Source organism: Telopea speciosissima, chromosome 2 (genome assembly GCF_018873765.1).
Source record: "Telopea speciosissima isolate NSW1024214 ecotype Mountain lineage chromosome 2, Tspe_v1, whole genome shotgun sequence".
Taxonomy (NCBI): domain Eukaryota; kingdom Viridiplantae; phylum Streptophyta; class Magnoliopsida; order Proteales; family Proteaceae; genus Telopea; species Telopea speciosissima.
The window spans coordinates 51,413,083-51,437,624 of NC_057917.1; the positions used below are offsets into that span (position 1 = coordinate 51,413,083).

General features: G+C 39.5%; 1 protein-coding gene across 1 annotated transcript; it reads left to right on the plus strand.

Moving 5' to 3' along the window:
* Positions 1–7,563: 7,563 nt before the first annotated feature.
* Positions 7,564–24,490, plus strand: LOC122651998 (small nuclear ribonucleoprotein SmD1a). The gene is made up of 4 exons (XM_043845613.1): positions 7,564–7,647; positions 7,766–7,842; positions 23,930–24,121; positions 24,245–24,490. Exons 1-4 carry the CDS (start codon positions 7,634–7,636, stop codon positions 24,304–24,306), a joined length of 345 nt encoding a protein of 114 aa, XP_043701548.1. The 5' UTR covers positions 7,564–7,633; the 3' UTR covers positions 24,307–24,490.
* Positions 24,491–24,542: the final 52 nt, after the last annotated feature.

The window sequence follows — 24,542 nt, forward strand, 5'->3', positions numbered from 1 at the left end:
CCAATGCCCTAGGCTCTGAAAGTTCTCCGGAGGAGATTACGTTTAGGATAAAAAATCTTGCTTCTCCTAGTCGAAAACCAGATGCTTCGATTGGTATAAAGAAGGGGAAAATCCTTGAGGACTAACTAAGAATTGGGAATCGATAATGTAATTCCCGTGATTTCTCATGGTAACTTGTGGTAGGTTCCCATGGTTTTTATTTTTAATTCCTTGCTCTTCTTGCATATAAAACGATTAACTGATTCATGAAATTTCCAAAATAATTTGCTGATTTCCACCGTGGAAGTTCCATCGGTGATGTAGATGCCGGTAATGGGATGAAAGAACTGAAAGATGCATTTGATATGTATAAGGATCACATTTCTGCAAACCTCAGGGGTGGTGTGTGTTTTTGCAGGTGTTTTTTTATTTTTGTTTTTTTTTCTTATAAGGGCAATTCCATCCGTTCAAGTCTAATTTTTAACAGTGTTAGTCATGAACTGACAGAATGGACTTATTTGTTACCATTTGCAAACCTCAATGGGGTACGTAGAATTTTCCAAAACTGGGGGTGAAAATATCTTTTCAGCAAACCTCAGGGGTGGTATATGTAAATTTCCCAAAATAAAATTACTAGTTCAATTGTATCACTTTGTTAGACCTGCAGTATTTGTTCCATACCTCTTTCCAGAAGCTCTATTTTGTTAGAGGTGAAGAAATATTTTTCTCTCTTTTATGTTTTTTTGGTAAACAAGAAATATATTTTGTCTGTAAAAATAAAAACATTACATAACAAGAAAAAAAAAATTGTCGCACTCACCATAATTGTATTACATATAAACACATGCACTATCATGTAATTTGCTGGAATGTTACTTACAAACACATGGTGTCCATTTAGATAATGCCACGTCACCAAAGAATCGTGACCCTATCACTTACCTGGCTCATTCCCTTAAATAACCTACTAAGAAATGGGGCCAACACACCATAGTAGCATCGAATAATCTTTCCTTGCACCAATCCGATTCTATAAGGAAACTCTTAGAAAAGCGCCCACGCTCCCCACAAATCAAGGATCATACTTTTAAAGGGATTCGATCAGTGATACTCTTGCCAAAAGCAAAATCAACTATAATGGGACTCTCTCCAACACCGCCTTAATCAACGAGCAAACACTATATATACGCAGATATAACCACACATAAATCATCTAAATTATTCTCAATTGTTGTTCAGAGAGATCTGACTTAAGCATCGGAGAATCCTCTGTTGGTGAAAAGCAGCTCTCTAGTGTCTTCTCTACTCCACTGTGCAAGTTCCTAAGCAAAAGGATCACTCATGAAGATTTCTCGATGCAATAATGTGCATAACTTTTTTTTTTTTTTCCTTTTTATCGAAAACCAAAATTCGACACCCTCAAAAGCAGAATTTACAAGAAAACGAAGTGGGTGAGACTACCAAAGACAAGACAGACTAAACAAAGACACCCCTTCACTAAGAAATGATCCTCACTATTTGTGGCACGAGGAATGAATCAGAAGTCAACAAACTCAAAAGAAGAAAATAAAACTAGAATTTCATCAATGATGAGTTTGGCTTTCTTAATTTAATAGTCACGTGCCAAAACAACTCCAGCAGTGCTACGAAGATCTGGATTAGTAAAGTTGATAATAGCACTATTATGGGTTTTTCAAATCTGCCATAGAATAGAAGATCAAAAGATATGAAAGTCAACAAGATTATAAACATCTTTATATTTGACAAATAGAAAATTGAGCCAATCCCTAAAATAATTGTTAGATTTCTTGTGGATAGGAGGGCCCAAGTGTGAAATGATCATAAGCCCCTTTGTTTTGTTGGGCTGGACTCTCTAGCTCCCGCCATGGCTGGAGGAGAACCAAATCCGAAACATTCCTGCTACAAGTGTAGTATCAAATTTCATCTATTTTTTAAAGCCATTAAAAAGGGGGATTCTCCACATTTGGATTCGAAGCTTGGCATAGCTGGCATGCACCGTGGTCCCCTAATCAGCTAAAGTTACAAATTACAAAAGAATTTGCCAAGTTTGTAAGGCAAAACAAAGAATCGTGAATGCCTGTGGGTTCGTGAATCGTGAATGCCTGTGGGTTCGTGAATCGTGATTTGAACGAGGATCAAACTACATTAATGATTATTTCGCAAAAAAAAATAAATTTACATTAATAATTAAACAACTATACTTTAAATAGAAGAATACTTCAAATGTTGGTTCCTTTATGTGTTCCCCACGCTTCCTGTTCTCATTGAATTTTTTGTTTTCTTTAATGACCAAGTTTATTCAAGAGGTTATAATGATTTTGAAGCCAAGGATAAGGAGGTAAGGTCCTCTTGGTTAGAGAGTCAGCGATGCTGTTAATCTTCTTAAAAACATGAATGAGAATACAAGTTTCAAAAAACGAAGCTAAGTGGCAGATATCATGAAGAACAGAAGACACTTCCAAATGCAATCCTCGTTCTCATTGATCCAAGCCGTTCATAAAAGATTTTCATGTACTTTTGAGTAGCAATTCTTCAAAAAGCTTAAGAAGGCTAATTAATTACTTTCTTCTTTTGGGTAGAATTCTAAGTTACAGGATGCATGTAGGCCTTCATGACCACCTCCTCTTGTTCAGTTGTTATTGAACTATATAAATGTTGAGCCCAAGATGGGGAAAAGCCATCCTAGGTATAATATGGATAAAAATCCTCTGCAGTACCACCGGGTGTGTGGTGCACATCCTGCGGCACAACAGAGATCATGTGTGCCATATGTGCCACGTGGCCTCTGCTATGCCGAAGGATATGCACCGCACATCCGACGGTACTACAGAGGATCTTGGTCCGGTATAATACAAGTCCATCTCATATTCCAAGTCTTCATCCCACAAGGTACACCTAAGGGTGTGATGAGGCATAAAACACCCCTCCTATCAGAGGCTGCCACATGGCCGACCCGATCTCAGTCCGAGAACCGAGTTGGGGACGAGCAGGAGAGCGGGCCGACCCCATCTCCGATAAGTCACCTGACAGAGCCAAACTCAAGCGAGCTAGCCGGTGGCTGGGGCCAAGCTCATACAGGTCAGCCATAGACTCCTGGCCGAGCTTGTGGCCGAGACCAACCTCTCGGGCCGACCTCCCTTGCCGATCTCCTTTGCCGACCCCATGGGCCGACCTCCGAGGCCGAGCCCTCCTCCACTGAAGCTGCCATAGCACCCCACCGGGGACCTCCGGGCCACGTCGGCGCATCCCGAGAATCACGGGATAAGGATCGAGCTACGATCCCAGCGCAACACGGAATGCATGGACTCTTACCTTAATAAGAGTCCGACCCCGGAAATAACTCTCCACTCCGCTCCCCGCGAGAGAACCTTCCGAAAGAAGGACTCCTATCATACTAGGACTCTTCCAACCGCCTCATCTCCTCCTCACTCTATAATTGCTTGGTTTTTGCAGGCTCATCCGCGGGCGAACCAAGTACCGGAGGTTTTCACACGCAACAGGGTGTGAATTGCAAATCAAAATCATTTATCAAATTGAATAAAATCATTTAAATCATAATCTGTTTTTTTGGTAGAATTTAAATCATAATCGATAAGTCGTTATGAACAAGTTTGATTTTATTTTAATAAATGAAGTCGTTTAAACTATCAATTTTGAACCAATTAAAACAATTAGAACTGATATGCTATTGATATGATTATACATATTAAACTAATAAAAACCGGTAAGGTCTATCATTTTATATATGCTATCTAGTGTTTTGTAGTGGATTTACACTCTGTAAATCTTATGGGAAAATGTTCTCTATGTTGGGGGCGTAGGCTAAGCCTAGACACATGTGGATGGGCAAAATGATCACCTCGTCCCCTGAATGGCGGAAATATCGCCCCCATGTGCCTAGGCGCAGCTTGCACTACGGCACTGAGAATATCGACCCTTATCTTAGATGCCATGGTTCAAGTCCATCAACGTCTTCATTGGACTTTAAAAACCATGTTTGTTCCCAATTAGGCCCAAAACTATTAACTCAAACCTAAAACAAAATCAAAATCGAAACCGTTTGAAAGTGTTCAACCAAAACCATTTATTAATCTGTTTGTTATTTGAATTTGATTCAAGATGTTGAAACCTTTTAATAAATGGTTCTAAATATCATTTCTTTGCTCTCTGCCCCGTCATTTTATGGAGTTCTGAGTGGGGGGGGGGAACCTTAACACAATTGCTCTTTGGTTGCAGTAATGGTGGAATTGCGTTTATCATCATCTACTGTGACTTTTAAGTGAGAGAAGGGGGCCTGGAAGGAATACTGAAACGGCTGTGAGATAAAAGAAAGAAATCCCAATGAAGAATTTTAGAAAGAGAGAGGGAGGGCAGGCCTTGGTGCAATGGTAAAGGTTGCTCCACTGTGACCAAGTAGCCATAGGTTAAAATCTAGAACAGCTTCTCTGCGAAAGCAGGTGTAAGGCTGTGTACATTATGACCCTCCTCCTGCAGTGGTGGGAGCCTTGTGCACTAGGTACGTCCTTTTTTTAGAGAGAGAGAGAGAGAGCCATGTCTCCATGTATGTGGGTCCATCTTCCAAGAGATGTGGACAAATATTATTGGTTTGAGACTCCTTTTGGACGATCTCCATACATGGTTCAGGGTAAGGGGGTCTAGATCCTCCCCAATGAGGGCATCCCCCAATGAGCATCCAACGGTTGGGCTGCCTGGGCACGCATGGGTGATCTCTTCATTGGAGAGGATCCAATAAATGGTGCGATCTTAGACTAAACGGTTTGATTGATTTAGTTTGATTCATAGTGTACAAGAACCACAACAATTTAGCCTTATCCCAACTAGATGGGATCAACTACATAGATTATTATTCTTCAATTAGCTCTTGAGCTCATACTTGATACAAAACCTAAGATATATATGTCTTTTCTCACCATTTCCTTTAGAGTCATTATAGGTCTGTCCCCGACTCTTTTTAGCTCCTTAAATCTGAATCACCCTTCATATTGGAGCCTCTTTTGCTCTTTTGAGGCTGTTTCTTTTTGTTTTGTAAATAGAGATGCTAATGTGTGTGCCCATAATTTATCTAAGTGGGCTTTGCTCTACCCTCACTTGGGTATGTGGAGACATTCCTTTCCCGATGACCTCCTAAGCATTGCAACTGACTCTTTGCCTTCTATGGCTCAATGAATTGTCCCTTTAGGGTTTTTATGCGCAAAAAAAAAAAAAAAAAAAAAAAAAAATGTACGGTATCGGTCAACTCGGGAATTGATATGGAATCAACATGGATGGGCCAAATTTCCCCCTGATTCTTTTTAAAAATAGGGTAAATTTCACGGACACCCCCCTCTAAGTATTCAATATGTCACAGACTAATCAAACATGGTCAAAATATCAACCTTCCCCCCCCCCCCCCAAAGTTAAGCACAGTTAGTACCCAAAGGTGAAATATGCATTTTACCCCTTAGTTATTTAAATAAAAAAACTGTCATTTCATCTTCTTCCCTTGGTTTTCCCTTCAGTTATAAGATTAAATAGTGCACCCCTTGGTTTTCCCTTCAATTTGAGTGACTCGAGACGCTGAAACCTTCATCTGAGACACTCTGGACTTGCTGTGTGACAATGAGCAATAATAATATGCTTCCGTGTCAACGCATCGATCTCAAACCATTTATGGCAAACCAGAGACACAGCATCGCGATCACGAGGATCATTGATGTATGCCATAACCAGTTCTAAAGCCACATCTGATACTCCAAAACTCATCAATCTGTTAAGGTTTCGACCCGCCATGGCTTAAACCTTCCTCCAAATTAGGGTTCCACCATGCGGAAAAGAGGAATTCCGAAAAAGAAAATTTTTGGGGGGTTGGAACTGAAAATGAAAATTGAAATCAAAGAAGTTGGAAGTCTGGCATTATAAAAGGCACACAAAAAACCCTGCTACAATCTAGAACCGACTTTAAACTCATTAGGGTACACATGGTTTAAATTAAAAAACACTTTAATTCATTTGCTAGCCTGCCATAAAGAACAAATCCATCGGAAAAGCCAAAATCTGACCGACCATCGGTGCCAATTATTCCATTGAAGAACCTCAAATCTCCATCCGACGAAGTTTAAAATCTCCCAAAAATCCAAACAACATCGAGTAGCAGAAGCTGATTAGCAACTGTGCCACCAGAATAGAATGATAGAGATAAAGTAAAAGCTTCTGTAATACTACAACAATCCAACAGAGTTATGAGCCAATCTGCAACTTGTCTGCAACCAGAATAAATGCTTATTTTAACATGTAAACCAACCAATCAGCCATTTAATCAAGCTTAGAATCTGTTTGATGGAAGCAACAAGCACCTCGACACAACAGGTAACTAAAGGATAGTAAATCAATGGCAGTAGAAACTGTTCAGATCAATCGATACACCAATAAAGTAGCTGTAAGGCCATAATTTACCAGAAGCATAGAGGTTTTAAGGAACTGAAACTTTGCCACCAAATCAAATATGCCATTAATGGACTTCCAAACATCATAACCAGATCTATCTTCTACTATAGCCAAGCCAAGCCAAGCCAACCTAATTACCTTCAGTGATCCAACTCGATTTACCTTTGATTCATCAGTTATTTTGGCTTCAAGTTTTAACAGATCGAAGATTTCGGTGGTTTTCGATTGGGCGATTGGGAATCAGACATGTGAAGAAGCACTTTATAGTACTGATACAAAATCTTATGCCTGTGGTCCAAATAGCAATTCTTGCTTCTTCCTCCTTCAGCCCAGCGAAAAATGGCATCCATTGCAGGTGGAGAAGTTCCCTATTCTTGCTTCTTCCTCCTTCAATCCAGTGAAAACGATGAAGAGAGAGAATGGTGTTTGTATTTGGGGTTTTACCCTTAAGGGTATTATGGGAAGTTCTCCCTGTGATAATGTGATAAGGGTAATTTCGTTATTATAAAAGAATTGACAGTTACTTAACTGCCCAGATCTAACGGAGTGGATTAAGTTGAAATGCAATCATAAAGTAGGGTAGTCTGTGATATTTTTCCATACTTTGGTATGTCTGTGATATTTCATATATTTACAGGAGGTGTCCTTGAAATTTACCCTTAAAAATAAAAATAGATTTTTTTTGATAAATTTACCCTTACCCGTACCATCACCGATACGCTATGGGCACAGTATCAGGATCGGTCACTTGCAAAATCAATACATATTGCCCAAATGCTCGATACAATACCAATACCTCAAACCATGCCCGCAATCCGATCCATCTGGCATTCCACTTTTTCGGTTTTAGGGTCTATTGACCTTGCTGGACACCAATTCCGTCATCCATTATTTAAGTTTAGTTCAACAAAATGCACGGTCCAGATGGACGGTAAGCATCGAATAGCAACGAATAGCAAAGATACGAGTTCTATAGTATGCATATACACCTCTCTCTTTCAAAAGCCCTAACCCCCTAACTTGTGTTACAGTGGTTAGGCCATCGAGTCTCGACTCTCAAGTGTAGCTACGAGTTTGAGTGAAAAAGGAGTAGTGGATTTGGGGTAGAAGCTCATTTTTGAGGTGAGACTCCCGCCCGTTCTTCACTGGTTTGTTTTTCAAGCCCTAAGTAATCTAGCCCCCAGCCAAGATGAAGCTTGTCAGGTGAGCTTCTAAGTTCTAATCAATTTCTTTTTGATTTTATTGTTTATGTGAGCAGTAATCTAACATTCTTTCGTTGTTCTCTTCTCTTTTGATCTAAAAATCATTTAAAAAAAAAAAGGTTTCTGATGAAGTTGAACAACGAGACCGTCTCGATCGAGCTTAAGAACGGAACTGTTGTTCATGGCACTATCACAGGTTCCTTTCCAGCCATTTCTTGTTAAAACTTGACATTTGTCTTTTACAATCTCTCTGAAAGTTTGTAGCCTATCATTTTGTTTCTTTATCGAGTTCATCCGCTCTACCGTACTGTTAGGGCTGCGCAAAACTTTGGGTTCTGTTTTGTTCTTCTACTTTTATTTTATATGACGAGGTATCGTTGGTTGTTTGCTGTTTTGTCTTTCATCATTCTAAGCTCTCCCAAGAGGAGTATTAATCTAGCTAGTCTTTTATGGTATTGGTTCCCACCCCCATCTTCCTTTGGGTGTGTAATCTATGGGGAACCAAGATTAGCCTATTTGTGGTAGCGACTCATATATTTTCTGCCTTGGGTCGTCCTTCTTCTGTTCATTCTTACCCCGCACTACTGGACCCCCATTGGTTAAGTTGGAGCAACAATAGCTATCGGGGTATGATCACAGGCTGGGCCGACCCTCCTTGATTCTAGTCTAGTTTGAGAGGGAAAACTCCCATCTGTTCCAGAAGTTGTAGATAAATGGAAGGCTTAAATACCAAAAACTATGGAGGCATGATCTACTAAAAAAATAAGTGAGCCATTTGGTGTGGGGTAATAACCAAGTATGGTAAGGAGCTGCATGCACCTAGCTCAGTTCGTGGATGTTTGACAGTAATTGTTGGGGTGTAGATTGTTTTATAGCTTTGAACTATTCCGTTACTATGCCTAAGAGGATTTGGAAACTTCTTTGATTGGTTAAAAGTGGGGCTTTGTAGATGGGGTACAAAGCATGAGAATGGAGATCGTTGTAGTAAATCATTAATGTCCTCAAATATCCTCATATCATTCTCGTTCCAGTTTTTACTTATCACTCAATTGCGTAGATTATTTATTTGGAGGAATGCGTAATGGCAATTCATAACACATTTTTATATTCTAGATGACCTTAGCTTGTCTGCCTGGTTTCCACTTAACATCCACTAGCTGTAAAGCAAAATGTAGTTAAATGTGACCTAGGCAATGACCAATTATTCAATTTGATTAGGTGAGACCTTGTGGACTGAGGTTTAAGATAAAGTTGGTCAATGGATACCATATGTGTGTGGTACGTACACGGATGTGCCTTTCTTACCTATATTGATAAGATGAATGAGAGAGAAAGTTCGAAGTCAAGACAAGGTTAGGGTGTGATAGGATTGGATTTAGACAAATGAAGATTAAGAGTTGGTTGGCTTTTTGGAGGAAGCCTGGCCTCTTTACTCAAGGAGTAGTTGATTAGGGATCAAAGATTGGCTTTGTTCATCTCTTCCAACAATAAATAAGCATACAAGTAGCCATAACTAACCACTAACCTCCCTACAACTTTCTCCCCTTCATTCGATTACCACCCACTAATAATAACTCCCCATAATAATCTTATAACTACATCTCACACATATAAATGATCACAACTTATAATTACATAATAACTACTCAACCACGTGAACAACCCTCATGCATGCAACCCTCCAAGCCATGTAAAGCCATGCACATAACAATGTGTGTTACGTCCGACCCGCCATGTGCCCCTCAGTTGTGCTCCCTGATCCACCTCCTTCATCATAGTCAAGTAAGAAGGATCCTCCCATTGAAATTAATGACAATGATGTTCCCATTGCTATTAGGAACAGAGTTAGAACATGTACTAAACATCCCATTTCTAACTTTGTTTCATATGAGTTGTCTCCGTCCTATAGGGAATTCGTTTCCTCTTTGTCATTTATCTATTTCGCAGGGTTGAGAGGATGTTATGTCTAATCCAAAGTGGAAAGGTACTGTGATAAAGGAGATGCAAGCTCTAAGAAAGAATGGTACTTAGGAGCTTGTTCCCTGTCCGGAAGGAAAAAAGCTAGTAGGGTGCGAATGGGTGTTCACTTTAAAGCATAAGGCAGATGGCACCATTGAGAGATACAAGGCCAGGTTAATCGCCAAAGGCTTTACTCAAACCTATGGCATTGACCATCAGGACACTTTTGCTCCAATGGCCAAGATGAACTCAGTTCGTGCTTTGTTATCATGTGTTGCTAACCTTGGGTGGAATCTCCAATAGTTAGATGTGGAAAATACCTTTCTAAGTGGAGATTTGGATGAAATCTACATGGACATTCCCCTAGGTTTGTATCATCATACCGTTGGGAAAGTATGCAGGTTACAAATCGGTCTAAAGTAGTCCCCAAGAGCCTGGTTTGGTCGGTTCCTCAAGGCTATGTAGAAATTTGGTTACAAACGAAGCTAGGCCGATCATACCTTATTTGTCAGACATGAAGGTAGTAAGGTTATTGCTCTCATAGTCTATGTTGATGATATAGTGGTAATAGGCAATGATGATGCTGAAATTTCCAAAGTGAAAGCGCAATTAGCAAAGGCATTAGAAATAAAGGATTTGGGATCTCTCAGATACTTCCGAGGAATAGAAGTTGCCCGTTCTGACAAATGCTTCTTTATTTCTTAGAGGAAGTATTTCTTAGACCTTAATGAGACTAGTATGCTCTGTTGTAAACCAACAGGCTCCCCTAACCACCATCTTAACAACAATGGTGGTGAATCAGTTGGCAGAAAGTTATCAGAGATTTGTTGGCAGATTGATATATCTTTCCCATACTCGACCTGACATTGCATATGCTGTAGGGATTGTCAGCCGGTTCCTTCATGATCCACAAACTGCTCATCTCGTGGTAGTATATCAGATTCTGAGATACTTAAAATCTGTTCCTAAAAAGGGAATCTTTTTCTTCCACAATGGCAATCTCAGATTTTAAGCCTTCACAGATGCTGATTAGGCTGGCTCAGTTGATGATCGGCATTCGACTTCAGGATATTGCACATTCATTGGAGGTAATCTGGTTACTTGGAGAATTAAGCATTTAGTGGTTTCTAATTCCAATGATAAGGCAGAATACCGGGTGATGGCACAAGGTGTCTGTGAGCTTGTATGGCTCAAGGTATTACTCAATGATTTCGGCATAACACTACTCATGAGCCTATGCGTCTTTACTATGACAATAAGGCTGCCATCAATATATCTCATAACCTGGTACATCATGACCGAACAAAGCATATTGAGATCAACATGCATTCATCAAGGAGAAGCTTGAGCAAGGCTCTATTTGCATTCTTTTTGTAACCTCGGAGAATCAGTTAGCTGACGTGTTTACGAAGGCCTTACATTGTAAAGTTTTTAATCCTATCATATTCAAGTTGCGCATGCATGATATATATGCACCAACTTGAGGGGGAGTGTTAAAATGTCTAAATTCAATGACTGTGTCTAGATACATTGTGCACATGTTCCACTTGTTAGGATAAGGATTGTGACTCATCCTTACCTAGCATCCCATAATTGTAATCCCTTCTCCCATCTTTAAATAAAGGTGGCCTCTGTCATTATAGACAAGCCAAGTAATTTTCCCATAATTCAACTGTTTTCTATGGGTTCACCCAAATGCACAATAACCAATAGTAGGAAGATAATGGCAAAGCTATAAATATATCAGAGGTAGCAAGAGAGAGAGACAATCTGGTAAATAACCAAAATTGTTGATGGTTACTTTGAAAAGTGGATGTGGGATGGGATACAATGGTCTTTTATATTTTTTTGGAAGCAAAACTAACTAATGCATTTATATTTTTGTATGGGGACAGACTTGGAAGCAAAACTTTTTAAAGGACATAAGTGGATTAAAGGTAAAGGTAGGGGTAATATCTGTAAGAAGGCTAAAGGGATTAAACTTTAAAGAAATCGAGGGGTGGGGAAGTGATCATCTTTTTACCTCAAGACAAACCTGGAGGCTAAAACCAGTGACTCTATGAAGGAGAGAACTCCTTCAAATACTCTCGGTTGGACTTGAAATTTCAGGTGAGAGTTTGCAAGTCAAAGTCCTATCAAGCACAACTAGTAGTAGATCAAAAGGACAAGTAACAAGAACAACCTGGTTCAAGACTTGGCGGTAGGTTCAAGCTCTATTCTTGTTGCAGTTAATATCCCACAAGAAGATGGTTGAATGACGAAGGGGAATCTCAGGTTTAAGTCGCCCTGGAAAAGAGATCTCACCATTGTAATGTGATGCTGATCTGAGCCGTAACCATGGTTCAAAATCTCACCGGAATTTCGGATATTTCAGCCAGGCCGAGACGAGATGCTATGTCAAAATGAAAAAATGCAATATTTCGGAAATTTCGGTCTAAAAAATGCACTGTTACCTCAAAATTTTGGATATTTTGATATTTTACACCCCGAAATGGCTAAGCAAAACTCATAGAAAAAATTCAATATTTCGGCTCGGTATCTCCGAAATTTCGGTTTTGCCGAAATGGCCTTCTGAGATGAGATTTAATACTATGGCTGTAACAATAGAGTTCCAGAGAACTCTTTTTTAGATCAACAGTTTTGTTGGCTGGAGAGATATCATTCCATATTTTCAACTTGTCTTTCCAATAGTTGGGTACAATCATATATAGAAAGAAAACGATCACTTCTACTCAAACTCTAAAATTATGGTAGAGTTTGAAAAAAGCTCCATTCTCTACCTCCTACTCCTATGTAATCTACTTAGCATGATAATATAAAGAAATAAAAATCTAAACCATTACCAACCTTTATATTAGACCAAAAACCCATGTTGGGCCGGTTCCGTATGGGCTTAGGCTTCCAAACCCGGTCATGCTAGTCCAACTATTTGAGTGCCACTGTATCAATTCACCTCTAAAAAGAACTGGATTCCGTCGAGTTTGGACAAGGACCAAGGAGACCATCTGAATCAATACGCTGGAGGAGAACAGATCTTGCTGTCCACTGAAGCTTGATTGTTGGAAGGTCCTTAGATGGAGGAACCTCATCTTGAGCCCAACGTATTTGAACAAATAAGTGTTCTCATAGCCATAATGTTGTGCCTTATAAAACAACCACGGTTGCCCCAGGAGGATGTGACACACCTTTGAGGGTAGGACATCACATTGCACAGTATCGATCAACCCACCAATAGAGTACTTGAGAAAACATCAATCTTTGATCTTGAGATTAGTATTGTTCACCCACGAAACTTTGTAGGGGTTAGGATGCGGCTCTGTCTTTAAACCGAGCTTGTGAATGACGTCTTCAGAGACGACATTTGTATAACTATTGCTGTCGTTTACCATGGTCCATAGACTGTCGTTGCATCTCACTTTAGTATGGAAAGTACTATTTCGATGTGAATCATCCTTGTCAGAAACCTTGTGTATAGTCAAAAGTGGACGGAGAATGTTACAACGTTGCTGCTCTCCATTAATATCATTGTGGTCCACTTCACTATGTTCATGATCGAGCTCCGACTCCATAAGTACTAGGTTGTTCCTATGTTTCTCTTTCGAAGGTGTAGCCATGAGCTTTTCTCTATTAGCGTAAGCAACCAGATGATTAGGACATTGAGCAGAAAAATGTTTGTGCCCCTTGCATGAGAAGCATTGTATTTCAACCCGGGGCTTTTTGGAGGTCCGACGGAATCATGCCGAGGTGGAGAATAAGGGTGGTTTGGCCTCGAAGATGCATAGATGAACCACTAACCTGTTGCTCACTGAATGACTTCCACTGGGGGAAAAAGGCTGTTGATGACTAGAGCTATCATTTTTGATAAAGTATCTATAAAAGTATTCCGAGTGTATGGTTGTATCAAACTTTCTTCTACCTGAACAGCCACCTGCACAACATCCTCCATTGTAGGTAGTTGACTGGGTACTAGTGCAGCATTGATTTGAGGGTGCAATCCACTGTGGAAATGTGCCACCAATACCTCCTCATCCCACTCAAATACCTATCAAGCACAGTTGGTGGTAGATCAAAAGAACAAGTGAACAAGGACAACCTGATTCAAGACCTGGAGGTAGGTTCACATCCTATTTTAGTTGCAGTTAAATATCCCACTGCAAGAGGGTTAAATAGAGGGGAGGGGAGGGGAGTCTCTGGTTTGAGTCACCTTGGAAAGGAGATCTCACCCTTGTACTGTGATGTCGATTGGAGCCGTAATTTAGAGTCCTGTAGAACTCTTTTCAGATCAACAGTTTCGTTGCAGAGAGAGTCTTGCAGCGTATGGAACTCAACCAACTCACAATTTCATTTCATATAATCAACTTGCCTTTCCAATCGTTGCGTATAATCTTCTACTCAAACTCTAAAGGAAGTGTCTAAATGACACATTGACACCTCTATAGGTGTATTTAGAACTTTACACCTTTTAATTTCCCCTTGTCGTACTCACAAAAGGTTTTTATAATAGGGGTATGGAAGGATTTTCAAAATTAAGTTGAAAGTGACATCATTATGTCATTATCAAAAGGAATGATTATCATGCACATTTTTCGACTATGCACGTGAAATAACATTACCCTTGTTGGGAAAAAATGTGCCATACTAAAAGGGAGAAAAAGTAAGGTTGCAAAGTATTTGACACCTTGAGGGGTGTCAATAAGAAAATCCCAACTTAAAAACTATGGCAGAGTTTGAAACAAACTCCATTCTCTACCTCTTGTTCCTACGTAATCTACTCAACATGATAAAATAAAGAAATAAAAGACTAAACCACTACCAGCCTATTTTTTGGGGGGGAATAAAAGAATTCATTATCAAGAAACCCCAGAAAGGGGAAAGAAAAAGCAAGAGGAAAGACGAAAAGGACCAGCAACACCCAACTCAAGAGGGAGGGACAGACAACTACGCAAGAGATAAGGAAAGGCCCAAGGAGACAACAATGAGCCTGTTCCTTGGGGTATCAGAAACATGACCATGAGACAACCAGTAAAGCTTGGAGCTAACATCAAAGGAGTTGGAGTTCCAAATCGTTTCAAAGGAACGGGAATTGTAGGTCCATCTTCGAAGATTGTGTTCAATCCAAATGTGATTAATGGTAGCACCGAAGGCAAGCTTGCTGGCAATGTCACAGATCGTGTTCCCTAGCAAAAGACATATCTATCCAGATCCATTCCTGAGTAAGGGGGAGAATTCTTCTATTGCAGTGCCAGCACTTATCCAAAAACCCACTTCCAAGTGGCAGAGGAGAAAGGGCAAGAGAAAAAAGGTTATCAATGTCTTCCACTCCATTCCAACAAAGAGCACAGGTCGGGGAGATGATGATTTGGTGATGGAGGAAGGACTGTGTTAGGAGGCAATACGAGAGAGCTCTCCAAACAGTGAAACTGTGGCGAGGAATGTGACCCTCAAACTAACAAATCTTATGCCAAGGGGATAGTGTACCTCGAGATCTTATATGGTTCCAAACTGAGAGGGAATTGAGGGATCCATTGGAGGAAGGGAGCCAAACAGCTGAATATCCTCTGGCGCGTGGACCAATAGGAAGAGGGGCAAAGCATTCCAAATAGCAGCAAGGACCGGGGAGGGGGGGAGGGGGATGGAGGGGGAGTCCAAGCACCTTGAAAGATAATGGATGCGATAGAGGAGAACTTACAGATACCCGAAGCATATATTGCTCTATCCTCCAGAACAGATGGAGAATACAGCCAAAGAGACGTGGTCTCCCCAAGTTGGGATGGTTCTGTCTGGGCTTGGGTTTTTGAGGAAATCACGTTTCTTTGGCTTAAAACCCAAGTTTGGCTTGTTCTGTCTGGGCTTGGGTTTTCAAACGTGGTCTTTGTGGTCCAACCATTCGAGTGCTACTGCATCATTAAAACTCGAATCTACAACCATGGAGATGCCCTATTTCCTACTACAACACTCTTTGAAGAGTCTTGAGTGTTTTCACTCAAGATGCAAAGCTTCTCTAAGGCAAAATATGCAATTGAAAGCTCAAAGATAAAACCTCTAATACTATGATTCTCAAATCTATAAACCAAGACTAAAGGATGTGCAAAATGACTGCTAGAGTTTTGCAGAAAGATGGTCCCAAAGTCCCATATCTATAGTCAAGAGGAGTCTAATGTAGAATGAGCCAATATTGTGATGCAAGAGTGCTTCCATGGGTTGGCTCGAACTTGTTTGGAACCCAGACCGAGAACCGGGTCGTTTTTTAGTCTAGTAGGATAATTAGATATTTATTTTCTTTAGGAAATATGTAATCGTTTAGCTTTAGAAGTTTGGCTAAGTTGGATATTTGGTTTCCCAGTTCTTAGTTTTCTTGTTAAAGTTTGTTTCCTAGTTAAAAAGGTTTCCTTTACTCATTGGGTTTTCTTCTTTTAAATACTTGTATTAGGATGAAACTTCAGAATAGAAAAATCAAGTTTGGAGTTTGGTTTGAGTGTGTGCCTGCATAGCTTGGCAGGTTGGCTGTGGTTTTTCTGCCCTCCCCCCCTTCCTTACCCGCGATGCTTCCATCTTTCCTTCATTCTCTTCTTCTTCCCTTTTTGTTTCCTGTTATCTTCCTTTATTACCGATGCTCTGTTCTGGCCGTATCTAGCAGCCCTTCTCAGCCAGATCAAGCTCCTTCAAGAGCCATCTATTAGATGATTAGATCTGAACTTGTAGGTGGAGGATATACTCTCCTAAGCGATAAGAAAACCTAGGACTGGTTGTTGAAATCGGTTTTACTGTGAACATCTGCTTCCATTCATGGCTGGACCTGCAACTGTCGCTGACTCCAAGTTTCAGAAGTTTGTAGTCCGAGCACCATTTGATTTCTATTACGGTAGTGGTTTGGATCGATCCAGCAGGTGTAGGTGACAACTCCTCTAGAGTTTCAGAGCTGTTCGCGACAGATTCCAAGCGCTGTAGTTCAAGTTCTCCTCTTGTGCTCTACCGTGATCCCTTTGGTTCCAAGGATGAAGAAACCATTTTCGTGGGGTTTGTTTTAAAGTCCTTATTTGCTATTTTCCATCAATACCCTTTCCTATTGACTTTAACTCTCTTTGTCCTTTAATTTTGGTTTGTTTCAAGTCTGTCCCTCAATAAATCAAATACCTTTTGTGTACTCCCTCTTGTTCCTACCCATATTATCTCTTTGAAGTTTTTTTAATTACCGTCTTGCCACTCCCCCTTATAACTTCAGATTATTTATTAAATTGGCATAATTTTTCTTGTGCTTGGATTTTAATCAATTGGGTGGGCTCATAAGCGAACCCAATAAGGTTTTGTTACTTGGGTCCTGCATCATATAGGCTTAACAAACTCTCCACTAAGGTGTCAAAACCAAACCGAAACTGACTGTTTACCGAAACTGACTGGGCCGTTTACACTGAAACCGTGAAACCGTTTAATAAATGGTTTGGTTTTGGTTTCAAAACTGACACTGTTTAGTTAAACGGTTCAAACTGGCGGTAAACCTTTTAAACCGATTAATATATACGTAGTTAAGTCATTTATGGTTAGAATAAACAAACCCCACTAAAAAATTAAGAGACATTCAAACCTTTAGAATAAAAAATTAAAACATATAAACAACTATAACCGTACAATTATTAAAAGAAAACATATAACCAATTCAATTCAATGTTAAGTTTACATCTAATTCAATAAAAAAGTAAAAGAGAAACAAGCCGTTTGAATAAAAACATATAAAAAACCGGAACCGTTTAAACTGAAACATTTACTAAATGGTTCAGTTTCGGTTTGACCTAAAAAATCTTGTACCAAACTGAACCGAACTGAGCCGTTTACACTGAAGCCGAATTGTTTAATACCGTTACTCTCTTCGGACATCCGTGCATCATTGTGCACATCTTAGGCTCCAATGGTGGGAAAACTAGCCTTTGATGACCAACGACCATAATTCTGGCTATATACCTCGGACATCTGTGATATCTTGTAGATATCCCTCAAGCGTGGGAATTGAAAAGGTGTCAATTTGCACTTCTCTCGGCTCAAATGTTTGCGAGTTACCTCGGACGTTTGTGTTGTTTGGCGGAATTCAAGATTTCTCACCGACTTCTCTCAGATGGAGGACCTAAGATTGTTATATACTCTTCTTAGCTCAGATGTCCGTGTCAAGTGGCAGATGTCTATGACACAGAACTTTTGTCCGTAACACAAGGATTTAATCCAAATATCCAATTAAGGCTTGGTGACTTAAGCTCTTTTTAGGGTCTTAGAGCTAATGAGAATCACTATTACAACACTAAAGAAAATAAAAGCATTTGAAAGATAGAAACTGCTCCCAAGTCTTAATCTTCATGATAGTCCCTTTAAACTTGGTCTTCAATTGAATGCTTCAACCCTTCGTGACTTTGGTCTTACTTATGTGAAGCTTGAGCCTTCCCATTTGCTTCTCAACTTCATGCCACTTGTTGTCTGGGCTTGGTCTTGATCTTCCATTGAGATGCTTGCTTGACCACCTTTTCCTTGCTCTTTATTCTTGGTTGGGCTTGTTCTTGGTCAACTGAATTCTCCTTTATGCATGTTAGTCCACTTGAATATTTGGGATTGTATAAATTCTTCCAAATTCACACACATATCAGTAATCCCATGGACTATCATATCATTGTGAGATTCATCTCCAAAACCTAAGAATAATTGGACATCTATATATCGACAATATTGTTTTTTGGATCAAGCGCTTACCACAACTCCAAAAGCCCGGACCTGTTGGAAAGGTGTGATTATATTTCTTCATATTAGCACAGCTCAGAAGTCAGAATCCCCTACTAAGGGCCACTTTGGTATCACTTTGCATTGTCATTGTGGCCTATTTTAAAAAAATCATTACTAAAAATCATTTTGATAAAAAATTGAAAAACTGTTTGGTAACTACTAAACATAATAGATTGTAGAATGAATAATAAGTTTGGTAACTACTTGTGTAGATAATTTTTATACCATTTTTTAAGAAATGGGACCAAGTCATAGAAATTTAACATTTTTTTTCAAGAAATGGGTTCAAAGCCCATATATAGTTTAAGTGGTGGGTGAAGAGATGCTCTCTTCACCCATCTTCTTTCCCAATTCCACTTCTCCTTTATCCGTGGACCAAAACTGTAACAAAGTACAGTTATCCTTGTTAAGTTTGTCTTTTCAAAACCGCTATATTGGAATAATGAAACAAAGAGCCATCAATGAACAGAGAAAAGGGATGATACCTGGAACCACTAAAAATCATCAAAATAACATAATAAGGGTATCAGTGACAGATTCCCAAATTTTGTTGAGATGAAACCTATGATGACATTTTCTTGATTCTTGGTTGAGTAGCCTGAAATTTCCATCTCTTCATCGTTTCATAAGGCACATAAAATCCCAAGAATGAGTGGTATGTAGTCTTCTTTTAAGATTTGGAAATACAGTAACCATTCTCGGCATCCCTGTTGCATTGAATCCCATAGACATAATTTTCAGTTTAAATCAGAAGTTCAGAAATGGTTACATTTATTTTACTAACAACCATCATAACTGCACAGAGAATCCCAGTGGCGGTCTTGATATTATCTAGGGTTTCCTTGTGTGGTGATACTCATGAGATCCGTGGGAGAAGTTGAAGCAAGCGACGTTTATACTGGCCTGGAGACACTTCGATTATGGGGATGGACCTAGACGCAGGACCCAACGTACAGACAATCTTAGTCTTGGGTCTCATCATAACCTCGACCGCCATTGTTGTTGACAGAGGAATAACAGAGAAACTCGGGAAGAATAACAAGAAGGAGAAGCTATTAGATCAGTTAGATTGCCTTTTTACCATTTCAACCTAAAAAATGAGCCACTAGAACACATGCTCATTAAACTTGAGCGAAAAAAATGAAGGAAAAACAATTTTGGCCATAATCCATAATAGACTCAAGAGTCTATTATCATTTTGGGGGTGTTTTCAATTATTTTAATTAAAAACAAGTTTCAAAAGTGATACCAAACACATGAAAAAATGAAAAATTGTCAGAAAATGAAAATGAAAAGTGATACCAAAGAGGCCCTAAGTGAGGGGCAGACATGAGGTGGCTGCACCCCATAGCGCTGCGTGTCGGGTCGGTTAAGCCTGGCCAGTTACGTACTCCCGAGTCAAAGGATGGATGCTGGCCCCATAAACCAGCAAAAACATTCTCGGGGATGGCATGGTATATGGTATTTGCAAAACCAAGGATTGGATTGGATTGGATTGGTCTGGATCTTCTAGTCGAGACATATTCATGGCTGATGGTAACTTGGATTAGTAGATCTTAGTTTAACTTAGAAAAGGTGTTCCTGATCTCCGTTCCAGACAGGATTGTCCGGTCCTCAAACCCTTCTGTGGAGCGTCTCTCTTATAAAGCATTGTGATGCAGATTTATCACCAAACTAGGCTTCTTTTATTAGGAATAAGTCTAGGGTTGGGTTACATACATGTTGGGCCTTTGATCCCATGGGTTTCTAATGTAATAGGCCACTTTTATGGGCCTAAAATATGGGTAAATAGGTTGCATACGGGATTAGCTCCCATACTTGGATTAGGACTCTATTTTGAGTCTATTTCAGTTTCCTAGTTAGTTTAAGTTAGCTAATAGGTTAAGGATTGTGATAGGCCTTTCCTTTTTAGTGTCTAAGTCTATTTTTGAGTCTTCTAAATAAGTTTGTAAGGGAGGCCAGCATTGAAGACGAATTTGATTGATAAAAACTCAGCTTTATGCTTGTTGCCTTTGTTGCTGCTGTTGCTCCTTGAGAGTGTTGCATCCTTGTGGGTTTATCAAGGTGGAAGGGATTGGTGGATCTCCAATCGACTCCTTGCATCGTGAAGATCGGGAGGACTGCTACTTATCTCCTTGCATTGTGAAGATCGGGAGACCCCATTGTTCATCTTCAAAGCTGCTGTCATTGAAGATCAGTGTTCAAGTAAGTACTTTACAGTTTCAGAAATCACCCTTCTTCTCCTAATCCTCTACAGCCTACCCTACAGCCCCCCTTTTATTTTTATTTGAATTCCCTGAACCCTAGTTCAGTTACAGCCCTATCCAACCATCTAAACCCTAATTACCCCTCTACTCTGTAGAACCTAAAACAATCTAAAACCTGTTCAGACCTAACTAGCCATTAAAAACCTAAAACCTGCAACTATTCTTCTTCCCTTCTAGAAGGTCACATGCAAGGTGATTTTCGCGAGAATTCTGCCCAGCCAAATCTAACCATTAGAACCTGCTAAAATTTTGATCTAACCTTCCTCAAACCCTAAGAGAGACTCGATCCAAATTTTAGTACCATCCACCCACCCGACTCTGTAAAATTACAGTTTTACCCCTCTCTCCTACTACTAAGAAACCTCCATAACTCCAGATATAACCATCTGATTTAGCTGTAACTTTCAGCATATATTCCCCTCCACCCTACCCACACTCAACCTAAAGCCCTTGCCCTAACTCCACCTCCAAACCCTAGATTCCATCACTTCCCTATTTCCCAAAACCCTAACCCTAGTTGCTGCCCAATTACATCTAAACTACTTCTACTCATCCAAAACCAATAAAACCTAGTTCATTAGACTCCCCTACACCTGCCCAGCTTTACCATATAAGATACCTATCCATTACCCTAACCCTAACCCTAAACTTGACCTACAACTCCAATTTTGTCCCATCAAACCAGCAGCTCAACAGGTCCTGGATGTCTGGCTCCTAGTAAGTTTCCTACGTATCTAGGACTACATTACTTTGCATTCATGGTTCTTAAATGTTTATAATGGAGCCACGATTTGTTGACTTGAAATGTACAATTCAAGTTCCCCTCAGGCCTTAGCATAAAATTTCAGAATTACAGATCCAATTTGGAATGGAAAAATAGCTAAATGTGCGACTTACATCTTAAGCATTTGCATAGTTCAAAGATTTCTGGCAGTGGATAATTAAGTCAATGAGTGCTACAAAGCTTTTGAGTTTGAGACTCAAAATTTTCCCATTTGCTTTTTTGCTTTTCCTCACTTAAATGTTGGTATATTGATCTTGAGGAATCTTTTTTGAGGTTTCAATTGCAGTATGAGATTTCAGTTTCAAGAATTCTTTCAGTCCCAAACTTGAGATCTCGCTATTATCTCAGTTTCGATGGATCTCGAGACGAGATCACAGTTGATACCTAAATACTACAATATCTCGGCCGTGATCTTGCCAAATAACTCGGTCTCGAGTTGAACCAGACCAACTTAAGTCTTATAAAACCCCCCTAGAGTCGAAATCTCGCCTCTGTTGGTTTGCTGTGAAGGGAAAATTCGTACAAAGTGCAAGTTTTGTGATTTTTTTGGGCAAATCTCACCTCCAACTAAAGATTGAAGCTTCAACATCTCTCTTGGGAGTTGCATTGCTTCTCAATAACACTTTTAGGTAAAAATTCCTTTCTCAAAAATAATTTTTTTTCATAGAAACATGATCTAATCTTGTTTTGTTGACTATGAAATTATTGTATGTTATACAATGTCCACCGATCTATTGATTGAGCTTGATTCGACAACAACAACAACAACATGGTCATTATGATGATCCGGTCCCATACTCGTTTCAGTACTAGCTTGTATTTATTTAATCTATGAGTATGTCTCTTTCCAAGTTTCTAACAATTATGAACAAACAGTCGAACCATCACTATGTATGATTATGAAATATGAATATGATGTCTAATGCTTAAATGGTTTATGGTTTGATGTATTTTATTTCTTAACGCTTATATAAGTTGTTTTACACCTTCACTTTAATTATATGAGTTCTAAGTATTATGTGCAATAGCCTAGGGTAGATCTCACGCACGCCGTAGACTATCAACCTACTGTCCGTAGTCAATGTACCATTTTGGGTTTGAATTTGTAAGAACTAATGATTCCACTATGTTTAGAAGGCCTAAATTAGGATGAAGTCAAGTTTCAGGACCTATCTTAGCCATATGGCCACCAAAACCAACCATCGAGTTGAGAAAAAAAAATACGAGATCTAAAACTTTGCTTGACATTCGAGAAATCAATCAATGCTCGATGTAGTTAGACATTTTTGCTTGTCATAATTTCTATGAGAATGTGGGTAAAGTAGGAATTTGATGCAGTTAAGTGTGTCCAATCAGGCCAATCGGGCCTCGGAAGACTTTATTTTGGCTTAGGGTTGGGTTCTATGGGCCTTGGCTTGTTATTTTTGGGTTTTATTAATGTAAATGAGCCTAATTTATGAGCCCAATAAGTTAGTACACAGGCTTAGTAGTTAAGTATTTGAGTTAGATTAAGATACTCAATAGCTTATAAGAGTTATGTTTTAAGTCAGCATAAGAGAGTGATTAGGATTCTTTTTATAAGTCAATATAGGAATTTTTGGTCTTATAAGTGTAATATAAACCCCATCAATTGGAGATTATTTGAGTAAAGAATTTGAACTTTTTTTTTGAAGAGTTTTGGAGCTTGAGCTTGGCATCCAAATCTCTGCTCTTAACTTCTCTTCTTCTTCATTGATAACAAAGTTAGTTTCTACAGTTCTCTTCTTCTTCATATCAATTTCTAATTCTGATTCTGCTCATTGTGTCTCTAAGTCCACAATTCTTGCTTTCCCCCCCCCTCCCCCTCATTTTTGCTAAATTTGATGAATGGGTTTATGTGTGACAACTGAAGCCTTCAAACATGCAAGGGTATGGTCTGTGGTTAACAATTTGTTGTTACTTTTTAGTGTTCTTTCATGCTAGTTTATAGTTCTGATTGCTTTGACATGCTACTTTCTAGCATTGTAGAAAGTCCAGTGAGTTCCAAACTAGCAAGTTCTGCCTTTAAGGTAGATCAGTGCCTTTTTTGCCTCTTGTTAATGGATCTTTGCAATAGGAACTATTACAAAATTGGGTAGAGTTGTGTCGAGGGTTCAATGGATTGGTTCATATCTGTTTTGCTTTTGATTAGGATCTAGGGTTGATTTCTGGATATATTGAGTCAATCTTCCCCTTAGTCATTTTTATTGAGCAGAATGGTGATTTAGTTTTCCTGCTGTATGGCATTTCAAGTTTGGGGAAATGTCATGTCATGATCAGGCAATAAGGATTTTAATTTATTCAAATGGATGTTAACACCCTCGAATACAGTTTACTATTTGCCGAATTTATTGTTTGGACCTGAGTTGATAATTCTCTAGTCTGTATAGACTTTAATTTTCTGGGTTACTGATTGTTGAAAACTGGTGGCTGGAAATTGTAGTAAAATGAAATAATTTTATTTTGACTTATGACTTTACTGCATATCATTGCAGGAGTGGATATTAGCATGAATACCCATTTGAAGACTGTAAAACTGACACTGAAGGGAAAGAATCCGGTAACGCTTGATCACCTTAGTGTGCGGGGCAACAACATCCGATATTATATCCTTCCAGACAGTTTAAACCTTGAAACTTTACTGGTGGAGGAGACACCTAGGGTCAAGCCCAAAAAGCCAACTGCTGGTACTGTACAATTCACCGTGGTGTATTCTGTTCATTATACTTTGGTTTGGTCATCTCATGCTTAGTTTGTTTAAAAGCTGTTGCTTCTTCTTCTTTCTTTTCACCCCTTGAATTCTTCCTCAGGGAGACCTTTGGGACGTGGTCGGGGTCGTGGACGTGGCCGTGGACGTGGCAGGGGTCGCTAGTAGTATTGCACTGACAATTTTTGCTAGTAGTTAGCAGTCTCTCTTGTAGCTTAGATTGTTATTTGTCTGTTTTGAGTGGGATTTGTCCATCCGTGCAGAGGGTTTCACTGTATTCAATATCCAAGATGGATGGGCTTCTGGTTTGACTTGCCTTAGAAATACCAAGTAATTGTTTTGGGAAAAATTATGTGGTTATATTGATTGTATATCGGCATCACTTACTGAGTCTGGAATCA